The 12,763-nt window shown below is 37.8% G+C and overlaps 2 protein-coding genes across 3 annotated transcripts in view; both read left to right on the top strand.

The window, feature by feature from the left end:
• The first annotated feature begins 6,602 nt into the window (after positions 1–6,602).
• socs4 (suppressor of cytokine signaling 4) lies at positions 6,603–8,192 on the top strand. Its single transcript, XM_032560134.1, has one exon. It carries the CDS (start codon positions 6,612–6,614, stop codon positions 7,812–7,814), a length of 1,203 nt encoding a protein of 400 aa, XP_032416025.1. The 5' UTR covers positions 6,603–6,611; the 3' UTR covers positions 7,815–8,192.
• A 4,309-nt stretch (positions 8,193–12,501) lies between these two features.
• wdhd1 (WD repeat and HMG-box DNA binding protein 1) overlaps positions 12,502–12,763 on the top strand; it is a 28,781-nt gene continuing 28,519 nt past the window's right edge. For both annotated transcript variants that reach the window (XM_032561436.1, XM_032561437.1), the window contains exon 1: positions 12,502–12,577. The gene's annotated coding sequence lies outside the window, so the exon portion shown is untranslated. The remainder of the gene's footprint in view (positions 12,578–12,763) is intronic.

The raw sequence follows: 12,763 nt of genomic DNA on the forward strand, positions 1-12,763 counted from the left end.
TGCAGCTGTAAAGTAGTAATAGAGGACAGAGATAAGGCAGCATAAAATATCAGGTTTTATCCAGTTGTGGTTTGCAGAACTCGCCTGCAAGGCTTTTTACCCATTTCCTGTGTTTACATAGGAAACCCGTTTAGAAGATTATCGGCCTGTGCATTTACGTCCTGAAAAAGGAAACGGTTACAGCTCTGGTCAGAAGTTTTAAGTCCACTCATCATGCGCATAAATGATGTATTTATTTTGGTGTTTTAGAGCGATGAGTTTCAACACTTTTCCTCAGTGAAGTAACCCAGACACTAAAATCATGAAGAATGGGCTCCACTGTGAACATGGGGAGCTACACTGCAAAAATACATAAATCTTACCAATATATTTGGTCTGGTAGTTTCCAGAATAGTGCATACAGCAGTAAAACCAGCTGACCAAACTCAGCTTTGGTTGCTAGGTAATGGGCAGAACTCTGCTGGGGTTGCTAGGTAACGGTGCAGTGCATGGCAAGAACAGAAATCTTATCTTTGCTTTAAATTCTAGAACAAATATCTTAGTACACTTGAAATAAGAAAAACAAACTTACAAGTAAGTTTTTGGCAAGATATAGGAGCTTGTTCTAAGTAAACAATTTATTAGTATTGATGGAAAAAGTACAAATTCCCCTAGCAGACTATTTCACTTACAAAAAGACATTTTCCCATGTTATGAGTTCAATACTTTGGCAATAAAACCAGAACTTTGCTTCTCTGTATTTCCAAAAAGTTACTTATAACTTTTTTCAACTTCTTTTTCAAGTGTATGAAGATATTTGCACTAGAAACTAGACGAAAATACTTGGTAAGATTTTGTGTTTTTGCAGTGAAGGTGATGGCAGCATCATGCTGATGGGATACTTCTTCAGCAGGAATGGGGAAAATACACGGATAGAAGACAATCCTGGAAAAAATTCAAAAACTAAACTCATATGGGTGCTTGAAATTCTTGAATTTTAATTTCAAGGTTTGGAAAGTGCTTGTTTTCTGTATGAAGTTATTGAAAGTGCTTAATATTCAAACTGCACAGTTTTGTAATAAAGTTTGGTTAGAAGCTTACATTTGGAAAATGTTATTTATAGTTGGAACCAGATATTTTTACACACCTAATGAAAAAATAAACATTTCTCAATATCTGAAGTTAAATTAGACTAAACTCTTCTCGTTTTAGGTCAGGCAGAATCACCGAAATTATTTCTATTTGCTAAATGCCAGAAAATTAGATTTTTTTTTTTAGAGATTTTTTTATTATTATTTCTTTGTAGATTGTGTTGAAATTGAGCAGAAAGGCATGATGGCATATTAGGGCCATTGTAGGAAAAAAGGAGTACATTTCTAGCAACAAAAGCATTTTTAGATCAAGCTCAGAAATTTTCTAGAATATAAAAATTTCTGAGTTCCCAAAGTTGAACATCTTTGACATTTTAGGGGGGTTAGTTGACAGAAATGTAGGCAGTAGTAAGGTCATTTACCTTAGCAAGATTTGTTTGAATGTAATGAATATTTAATTATAATTTCTCAACTGACTTATTGATGTGTGTTACTGAAATACTTTAAACAGAGTCATTGAAATTGGGTAATTTCTCTTGTTAAATTTGTGCTTTTTACTCAAACCAGTCAGGTGTGTTGGATATATGTGAGAGAGACATTTCAAAAGATAAGATTTTGTTTTATTTTACTTTGTCCTTGCTGTAGAATACTATCACAACTATTGTAATAAATGATATAAGTGAATTAAAATCTTTTTTTTTGTTTTTTTTTTTACTACTATTATTATTTGTTTTATTTTTATCTCCAAAATGTGATGCTGGAAGAGTTTGAAAAGTTGCCTTTAAAAAGTTTTGGAAAGTACTTGAGTTTTACTGTGGGAAAAGTGCATATTTAACAAATAACAGCAAAGAGAGGGAATTTAAAAATTTAAGCAAAATTAGGGAACAATGAGAGATTCTGCTCACTCATATGAACCAGTTTGGGTTTGTTTGGACAAGGTTAGCTGATCATCTTTTGCAGTTTAATTGTGTTTGGGGGCGACAGCAGCTGCAAACCCACCATGTCAGCGATGTTAAAGGAGCGATGCAGTTCCTGCTGTTCAGTCGATTGTTCTGATAGAGATCAATGGAAACAACGGAGATCAGTGGAGCCACATAGACTCACTGCTGATTCAATTTACTGTCTCTATCATTCACATGATGCTCTGCTCTGACAGTATGCATACAAACACACACACACACACACACGTTGTGATACTTCAAGGTCGAATGCGTTTTAGAGCGCAGACAGAAACACAAAATTATGTGAAAATAAAAACTCCCAAAATTAATTATGTTTTTATTGCAACAGCATAGTTTATTCTGAAAAGAAAATTAAATTTCCAAATTTGGGTAAATTTATTCACAGGAAAAAGAAAATCCAGGAAGTTCAAAGTGCTTTACGTTAATACAAAGTCATAAAATAAGTCTTAAATAACTTTTCAACATAAACTGCTTGTGGAATCAATTAACTCACTCAAATTAACTCACTTATTTGTCTGAAATAAAGTTTAAAAAAAGAAAACTAACTCACTTGCTTTACGGTTACCTAGCAACTCACTCATTCCTTGGTTACCTAGCAACAACCTGTTGAGTAACCTCCCCAGCAGCAGTTTACGGTTCCGCCACTTCATCCAGCCTGACTATTTTATAGGTTTTGCTAGAGTATTTATTAATTCTATTATTAAGCTGATAATACTGAAAATTGTTATAATAAATTTGTTTTTTAGACATTTAAAAATTTAACATTTTTTTAGACAATTTTGGACCCTGAGGCAAAACGATTGAACACCTCTGCATTAAACCCTATCTAGTGTCAAAATGATGATGTCAAGAAAAAGGTTTTTTTCTGTGCTACCATCACAAAAATAAACTTGACTGTCAAGTTGTTTGTCAAAATCGCCTGAGCTTGTGGCTCTCTCTAAATACTTCTGTTTGTCCTGTAAGCAAGTAATTAACTAAATTAGTTGGGCAGCGACACGAAGACAGATTTGTTTTTATATTTGTATATAAAGGTGCATGCAGAGTAGCGTCTCTGTTCATTCATAGCTGAATGAATTATTCATTGGTGCTCCTGCTGACTGTTCAGGGATCAATGCCTCTGTGTTTTGAATTGATATTGTTCTCTGCAGCAGGTTAATGGGGCCATCACGACTTAATCCAATGTTGGATTCACTTCCTGAACAAAACGCTGCACCACACCCTCTTGACACACTTTATGCATGGCAGAACAAACAAGAGGAGAGAAAATCACTGCCACTTTCTTGGCTATCACAAAGGTCAAGGGTTACCAGCTGATTCAGTGACCTGACAGTCTGGTAGATTCAGTTTGAATGGGGACCAAAATTGCAACATTTGTTACATTTCAGCTTCTGCGGTTCCGAACCAAACTCTTTGAAAAAACTGTTACCCTCCTCGCCTGTGGGGACGCTGCACAAATAATCACTGAAGGAAATAACATGAACATTTCTCTGTACAAAGTCTGCTTCGTTTGGGGAGGTGAATGTATAATCAAACACTGATGTGGAACAAAAAAGCAAACTCTGGTCTGCCTCCAAACTTCGGTCTCAGTTCGGGTGAAGTGAAATCTGGTTCGGTTTGACTGCACAGGTGATCGCCAAGCAGACGCCGGGACCCCTCCAAAAGCAGGAAGTGGATTACAGTGCAGAGCATTCTGGGTAAACACAACCAAAACAAACGTATTAGCCTAGCGCTAGTGGGAGAAATGGTTCGTCGTCTTTTATCAAAGATAAAACAGAAATCCTACGGGCGCTAAAATCTGATGCTACTCCAGTTTTGTTTACATTTCATGAAGAAAGGAAGTTGTACTCAATGTTTTCTTCCGAGATTTTTGTGTCGTTTCCTTCAATGTTTCTTGATGCAGCGCCCCCACAGGCAAGGAGGGGAACAGGTTTGTCTGTGCAATTTTTTGCTCAACTTGGCTATCTTTAGAAACTATTTCAACACAAAAATGTGATTTAGTTTGGTAAAACAATGTAAAATGTCTTCTGATTTTTCTTTTGTCTGTGTACATATTTTTCAGATGAAGTCCACTTTTGCTCTAAGCGACTTTTCCAACATTTTCTGATCAGTTTTATGAATGACACTTTGCTGTTTAATCCTCATCCTTTTGTCTTCCCCTTATTAACCAATGGTGGAGTTAACATGATCCTTTTAAGCACAACTTTTTGGAGTTCACTTTCTGCAACGCGCATCCCAAGAGTTTGCAGTCGAATAAATTGATTTGCTTCTTTTCCAGAGCGAGTGGCATCCATCATTCTGTCGGTCAGAGTATTAATGTGAACGGCATTAAATATTCAGCTAAGAGGAAGCTGAGTGTCACTATATTGTGTTTGATGATAGGAGTTTATTGATGACTCCAGCAGAAGGAGTTCATTGAAGCAGATCCAAGAACACCCCAAAAACCACTGGGAGTAATAATATTTGTCTGATATGAATCATGAATTATACATCGTCCAAAATCCTCTGAGCTCAAAGGAGTGCCTGCATGACCTCATGTTGACTGATGACTTCGTTCAGCTGCACTTTCTGGAAGTTTAAATCGGGAGAGACTGGAAGGTCGTTGGGTCAATAATCGAAGCTTTGTCGTTTCCTGTGCTGAGCTCAATCATTAATTTGAGTGAAGAAGCCGCGGTTAATCTTCAGGATCAATCTGTTTTTGCTCCACAGTCATGCTTAAACAGATTTAAAGCTCCTCAAGAAATGCACTTCGATGTTCCAAGCTCTAATGAAGTTGAAACGACTCAAACAAGCAGAAATAATTCACTTTGAAGCACTTTCTTTCTGCTCTGCTTCTCTTTTATCTTAATTCTTGTTTTTTGTGTGTAAAAGTGGAAGTGGGGCTGAGTGGTGGATGCTGTGCTCCCATTAACCTGACACCAGTCCTCCCACCCCCCCCGCTCTGCCCATTCGACCCATTCATTCAGACTGCTGGAGAGGAAACTGCTGCTCCCTCCGGGGACTCGGCATTATTATATAGGAAGCAGAGCAGGCGGCCGTCTGCTAGAGGACAGAAAGGCTCAGACTAACATGGACGTTTACGTCTCCTGCTGATACATTTTAGGAGGTAAGAAAACCTTTTTTTTTTTTTTTTAAACCTCCCTTTGCTTATAATAATCATTTACAAACAGATTTAAGCAACTTTTATCTTTCTACAGCTTGGAAATTTTATTAAGACTGTAAAGAACCGAAATGTAAAGTTGAGGTGAGTAAAGTACCCCAAAATTATACTCAAGCAAAAGTAAAACTACTAAAACATATTTTTACTCAAAAGTAAAAATTAGGCATCCAAGAGATTACAAAGTTCATGGTTTTATTCAGGTCTGGAAACAGCAAAGTGACCCTCATACTATATCATATCTGATTGTTGGTAGGACGTTCTTTTCTAAAATGCTGATATAAAGGTACACGAAGTTAGACTAGAATATTTTCCTAAAACTCTTGGCAATTAATAAGATACTTTTTTGAGAAATAATTTGTGTTACTTTTGGTTCAGTTGTGGTTTTGGCTTCAGAACTCCATTTTTTCTCCAGTCTAATTGTTGAATCATAAACTTTAACGGGTAGTGAGTCCATTAGCACGCTAGCTTCTGTTCTGATTCTTTTGTGATTTTCTACATGCATCTTCAATGTGTTTTAGGAGTAATTTGGTGGGTCATTTACCTCCTGGGAAGGTAAAAGTGAGACCTGTTTTAATAAAGCAAACAAAATGACAACATAAGCAATTAAGAAATTTGACTCAACTAAATAAGCTAATATAATATGAGCATAAAACAAGAGCAAGCTTCATAATAAGATTTTTTTATCTATACAGTGGTTCACTTCTGCTAATCTGCTAGTAGTGTGGCCAAGTGTTGAAACTTCGTTACAAATGTGTTGAAATTTGGGTGATCAACTGCTAGGAACTTTAAAAAGTTGAAACGTTTTTGAAACGTTGACATTAATTTGACATATTTGGCAAGTTTTAATGACGGCTGGCCTGTGGGATACATTGAATACTAAAAGGTGACCTATGCTTCCTTGAATAAGTTAGGATAGGGCTATACTGCAAACAGATGCATTATTCAAGATTACACAACGGTACATCATTGAAAAGCAGAAGTGGAGCCTCCTGCACAACCAACAAAAATGCAGCCAGTGTTTTCTGGATGACAAGTCTACAAAACACTTGTCTTTTCCAGCAGCCATTGAACAGTGGTAAAAACAGCTGATCAAACTTTCTGGAGCTCCACTTGGGTTGCTAGGTAACAGGGCTGGGCTTCCCTGGGGTTGCTATGTAACAGCAGTGCCCAATTGTTGAGGTTTTTGAAACAGCGCAAAAAACATAAATTTACTGCCCCCCAAAAAAGCTACGTCTGCTTTTGCAAGCACTGGTGCTGTTTTTGGAAGTAGTTGAAACACAAATTTAAATACAAAAATGTACAAAATGTTTTAAGATCAACTTATACAAGCAAAGTCAAACTTAGCGACATTTGTTTAATGAAAGCTGATAAGTGTGGCATGATATTTTCTGATGTTTTACAGGAAGAGGACAGACAGCGGCCATGTCAGAGAAGAAGCCTCGGGGAGCGGACACTCGACCCAAATCTGGCCTCCGCAGCTGGAGCGCCGACAGCTACATCTGGCGGGGTAAGAAGCGTTCCCGGAGCTCCCGCAATGGATCCAGTCCCGGCGGGTCAGAGGCGGACGGTTCCGAAGAGCTCGGCATGCGGTCCACTTCCTGTTCCCGGCGGCGCAGAGAGCGGAAGTGCAGCTGCAGCGCTCTGGGTGAGTCACTGATGGCTGGAGACGTGGACGGCGTGTGCAGGAAGGCGCTCCACCGGCGGTCTCTGAGGCAGAAGTTTCAGGACGCTGTGGGTCAGTGTCTCCCTCTACGCCATCACCACCACCACCATTACCACCACCCGCCCGGCTCGTCTCGCCCCTTCTCCGTACTGTTCTGGTCCAAAAGGAAGATCCACGTCTCAGAACTCATGCAGGACAAATGTCCGTTCTCTCCCAAGTCTGAACTGGCCAAATGTTGGCACCTTATTAAAAACCAGGTGGGTCATCCAGGTTCCCTGAAGGACATGGAGACGCCGCTGAAGCCCCGCGTGTCGTCTTCCACTTCGCCGCCGCAGACGCCGCTTTCCTGGGAGGACATCTGCTGCTCGCCTGCGCCGCTGGAGGACTGGGACCCGTCCTGCCTTCACGGCAGACCGGATGGCACCTGTGCAAACACTGACTACATCCTGGTCCCCGATCTGCTCCAGATCAACAACAACCCATGCTACTGGGGCGTGCTGAACCGCTTTGAGGCCGAGGAGCTCCTGGAGGGCCAGCCAGAAGGGACGTTCCTCCTGCGGGACTCTGCCCAGGACGAGTTCCTGTTCTCCGTCAGCTTCCGCCGCTACAGCCGCTCCCTGCACGCGCGCATCGAGCAGAACGGCAAGCGATTCAGCTTCGACGTGCGTGACCCGTGCATGTACCGGGATGCCAGCGTGACGGGCCTGCTGAGGCACTACAGTGACCCGGCCACCTGCCTCTTCTTTGAGCCGCTGCTCTCCAGGCCGCTGCCCAGGACCTTCCCTTTTCCTCTGCAGCACCTGTGCAGGGCGGTAATCTGCAGCTGCACCACCTACCAGGGCGTGGAGGGGCTGCCACTGCCGCCTCAGCTCAGGGAATACCTCAGACAGTACCACATCAAGTGTGACGGGGCCTGCGCCGTGTCGATGCCCACAGCAGCCAACACGCAGGATCTGCACTGACGAGGAGGAAGCTATAAGTTAGGGATGCTAACAACTAATCTATTTATGATTAATTGTTGATTTTTTAGATTCAAACTAGTTCTAGTCAATTAACTAATCCGCTTAGATCTTCTTTTAATGTTGTAGTTTGGCCGCCATCCAGCAGGAGGCGCCACTGGTCATCCTTAAGGAGCCGTTTATACAGAAACAAGATGGCAGGCAAATCAGAACAGTCCGGAGTCCAGTGTGGGATGGAAAATGCACTTTATGCTGTCCTGTTTTGAAATATAAACACTTGGCAACCTCTTTAAGTTTTCAGCAACTTAAGAGGTTCATGTTTGGTTATATTTTATAAATATGTCTAAGTTTAATAATGTGAGAGAACCACAATATTCTGTTTATTGACAAAAAATAATGTTACAATTAAAAGATGTTTTTGTTTTCTTTACTTCAGCATATGAACATGTTGCCTTTTATATAATGCAAACATTGGTCAACTATTGTCATACAAGAGAAAACTCAGGCGTTTAAGAAAATGGCCGCTTATCAATAGGTCATTAGTCAATCAACTTCAAATGAACTAATTATTTCATAACTTGCATCTCCAATTTAAGTCCATTCTGTGGGACAATTTTATCACCATTTCAAACAAAAATTGTCTCTATAATAATTTAACAAAAAGGCTACTGTACAGCTGACCTAATAAATTATTATTGATTTTGTAAATATAAGCACCAAAATCGCCACTTTAATAAACTGAAGCACATTGCAAACGTATTTATAACTTAACTGATTTATAGACTTCATAATAATGTCTTCTATGTGATAGATTAACACAAAATAGTGTTTAATCAAAGTGTAAAAAATAAGCTACATGGTTTTCAACTTTTCTTTCAACTTCTGGTGTTTATTTGTATTCAACATGGTGGCCACCATCAATTTATATTAAATATATACATCAATGGTGGCCATGCTTCTGCTAATAGCAGAGCAAATTTTTCATCTCGCTAAGTTTGCTAACTTTGAAAACATTTAGCGCACTTACTTTCTCCCAAATTAATTTTTCTGGATCAATTTCAAAACGCCAATTTACGTGTTTGTTTTGTAAACTTTCAGCTGAATAAATTTTTATTTTATTCCTCCAGGGGGTCTTTTGTGGGCTCTAGTGTCCCTTATATGGCAGTGGGCTGACAGGAAACAGGGAAGGAGAGGGGGGAAGACATGCGGCAAAAGTCGAACCCGCGACGGCCGCGTCGAGGACTCAAGGCCTCCAAATACGGGTCGCGCTACGCCCTACGCCACCACGGCACGCCCCAGCTGAATAAATTTAAGCAACTGTTTTAAAGTTTTTGGTTATCGACTTTTAGGATTTCTTCATGTAGTTATATTCATACTCTTATTTTGAAGTGGGAGGAGACTGTTTACGCTCTCGTCTCACGTACTTTCCATTTTTCCCCTCTGGATAACTATTTAAAATGAGTACACAACAAAACACGGACAGTAGAGAACAAGATATACGTATAAACACAATATCTAAGGGCATTTTATAACGTAAAATATAATCCCAAAATTAAATTAGTGCCCGACGGTTGCAGCATTAGCTTCTCCTTCTTACTATCACATTGAAATATAGGGAAAAAAGGACTACTAAAAGAAAAAATACTTTGTGTACCAAATATTTTGCATTCAAGAAAACACTTGGAAGATTTGAGACTAATTAAAAGCAAAAAGGTTCAGATTTTCATCTCTAAAAATCTTGAAAACTCTGCATCTTTTTTTCCACTTTACTACTTTGTGTTTGTAATGTTAAAAAGGTCAGGGGTAATGAATACTTTTTAGTATAGCAATGTACCTGTAGCATTTCCCCCAAAATCACACCTTATGCCTTATTCAAACTGCACCTTTCATCACTGCTTTCCACTCAAACTTCCCTCGTCGCTCCAGGTATTGTTAAATTGTTGGACATTTTTGGTCATTCGGACCGTTATATCTCCAGATAAGGGACAAGTTGCGGTTGTTTCACATGGATAGTTTGTTTTCTAGACTTTTATTATCTTGATGCCCAATATTCATGAACCCAGTCTGCCTAAAACTAGCTTTGCATCTCAAACAGATTTCCTCCCATCGCCCTCAGAAAATGGCGTCATTCCTCCACTTTCACTTGAGCAGATTGTCATAAAAAATAGTGCAAAAACATTCCTATCGCATTTTAAAAATAATAAAATGTGTTTATTTGTAGGTCATCTGATTCTTTTGGGAAGAATTTAGGAATAAAATCAAATGTAATTCTGCCTTTCGGCCACAAGATGGCGACAGAACTTAAACCTCATGCACTGAAACATGTTTAGCAGCTTTAGTTTACACACAGTTGTATGTTTACTGCGTTAACGGTTTTATTTTTGGGCACATTCACGTCACTGATAAACAAACCAATAAAAATCCTTTCCACTGTCTCTGTGCTGTTATCGTTTCTCAGGATTTCTCTCATCTGTGGAGCGTTTTTGGTTCAGCAGCTTGAATCCTGCTTTGTTTTTGTTTCTGCTGTCATCTTCAGACAAGCTAATGATATGGAAAATGATACTTAGAAGCACCTAGCTGCAAAAATACAACAAAGAAACAATTTATCCACCCTCCTTTGCAAAGGATGGCTCTAAATGGTGGAGCAAATTGAAAGATAAGGGCATGAAAGATTTGCTTTTTGATGGGATTCAGTTTTTTTTTTGTGAATGTGAGTCACAAAAAAAACTCATAATAGAAAAATGAGCTCAAGGGATTTTATTTGTCCCTTTTCATTGAAAAGAGTGCTCTACTTCTACCATTTTTGAATAAAGATTGGATAGCTTGATGTTTATCTAAACGTTTTCAGAACCTCAATCCATTAAATCAAAACACTAAAAATGTTATTTATCCTCTATTCATTTGTCGGACTTTTCGCTGTTTATATTGTCATTTTACAGAAAAATCAAAACAATTTAAAACTTCTTAATTTACTCACATCTCAATAAAAACGTTTCTACGTGGAATAAGGATAAATGAAACGATTATCCTGCTAATGCCTCTTATGTTTTTCATGGGCGTATTTTATGCCTGTTCTGTCCTCGTCATCAGTTTTCGATTTTCCACCAGCTAGACGGATAACGACGCTCCAATAACCAAACTTCTCTTTCTTTTTACTTGTTTATTGAAGAATGGCCTCTGACCACTGCCTTAAATTAGCTAATTAGCAATAAAAAAATTAAAAAATCTTTTTCATAAATGACTTAAATGTACAAATTATTCACACCACATTAACACAAAACAAAGAGACAATTGTTGTTTTCACCATTAACCAATACTTACGAACAAATCTTGTCTGAAACACTCAACGTATCAATAATTAGCTTAATTTAGGAATCTTCGGTGTCATGTTCCACCATCTTGGATCTCTATTTTCTTTTTTTAGCGTCACCAAACAATGTCACAAAATATCGACCAGGGGGATCCCAGTGTGGTTTTCAAAACCTTGCTGGTCCAGTTTAATTTATAAAAGGCAGCATAAAGCCTGAAAGAGAAATTTATGCCACTAGATGTCACTCTTTCATCTTTTTAAGATTATGTAGACAAATTAGGCAAGTAGAAATCGCTTATTTACAAAAACTAATAAATATTTAAGAGAAAACAATAAAGCTCGTAAAACTCTACTGTCTTAAGTTGTACTTTGTTGTAATGAGATAAATATATGATCATGAAATGAAGAAGTCGTTCTTTTTTGGGATTCCTTTAAGTGCCAGCATGGTCTCGGACACTGAGGAGCCTTTTGTATTGATTTTCCAGAACCGCTACATGAAATATTTATGACACCTTGTATGATCCGGAATCAATTTTTCACATTTCAAAGTTAATATTTATTACCAGATGAATGATGGATTTGAAATCCATGTGGAAAAAAATGACAATTTACTCTTTATATTTTGATTTATCAATCAAACTTTGTGTTGGAGTCAGACAATAAGCAGGGTTTAAGAAGGATTTAATTTATTTAAAAAAATTAAACCATCAAGGTTTTCATGTACAAATATAGTTAGCAGAATGTAATGTTTAAATAGAAATGTTAACACAAAATCATGTGCTTTATTTTTATTTTTGCATTTTTATGAGCCATCTTTACATCTGGAAATACTGAAAAGATTGAAATTCAGTTCTGATTAATTAACACTATGCTAGCTAAATAAATAAAGATAGTCTGTACTTCATGCCTAAATTACAAATACGTATATAATAACTGAATTCATTTTCAATAAATTAACTGCATTTCTTATTGCCATATCAAGATTTATTTATCTATCATAAATATGTGTTTAATAAGTGTTCATTTTTCTCCATGAATGCATTAATAAAAACAGAAATCTAGAAAAGCAAACAACAAAATCAATAAAATAAAAAAGACAAAACGTTTCATATATTTATGACAAAAAATTTCATTTTTACCAACTCTGGGGTTAAATTCAATGTTTCATTGAGTTTAAATCAACTTTAAAAATGTTTGAATTTCTATTTAATAACATAATAAAATTTTTAGTTAGTCTGAAAAGAAAGTAATAAAATTAGCAAAATTCTGATTATTACAAAAAACATCTGATTAACCTATTTTAAAAACTGAGAAAATCAAAATCTAGAATATCCATGAAAACCTCCTCCCCTTTGGTGGGAGGGGCTTATGCTGTTACGTCATTACGTAGCCGGCGGGAGTTGTGACGCACCGCTTCCTTGTTTTTAATTCAGCGCGGGAGTTCCATTGGAGGAAGGTGAGGGTGCTTTTGCTAACTTCTGTTTTAAACCGTGTTTAAACTGTCAGGATAACAGCTTTAAGTAGTTTGAGTTCAATGTCTGCCGTTTGTGGACCTCACCGTTCAGTTTAAAGAAGTTTTAAATATATAAAATATATTTTTAAACTCAGCGTTAGCTTCGCTGCTGTTAGCTGAACTCAGAAA

Source organism: Xiphophorus hellerii, chromosome 4 (assembly GCF_003331165.1).
Source record: "Xiphophorus hellerii strain 12219 chromosome 4, Xiphophorus_hellerii-4.1, whole genome shotgun sequence".
In the NCBI taxonomy this organism is placed as follows: Eukaryota; Metazoa; Chordata; class Actinopteri; order Cyprinodontiformes; family Poeciliidae; genus Xiphophorus; species Xiphophorus hellerii.

Excerpts from the sequence above, each read along its gene's own strand:
- socs4 (XM_032560134.1), top strand. The coding sequence starts at position 6,612 with ATGTCAGAGAAGAAGCCTCGGGGAGCGGACACTCGACCCAAATCTGGC.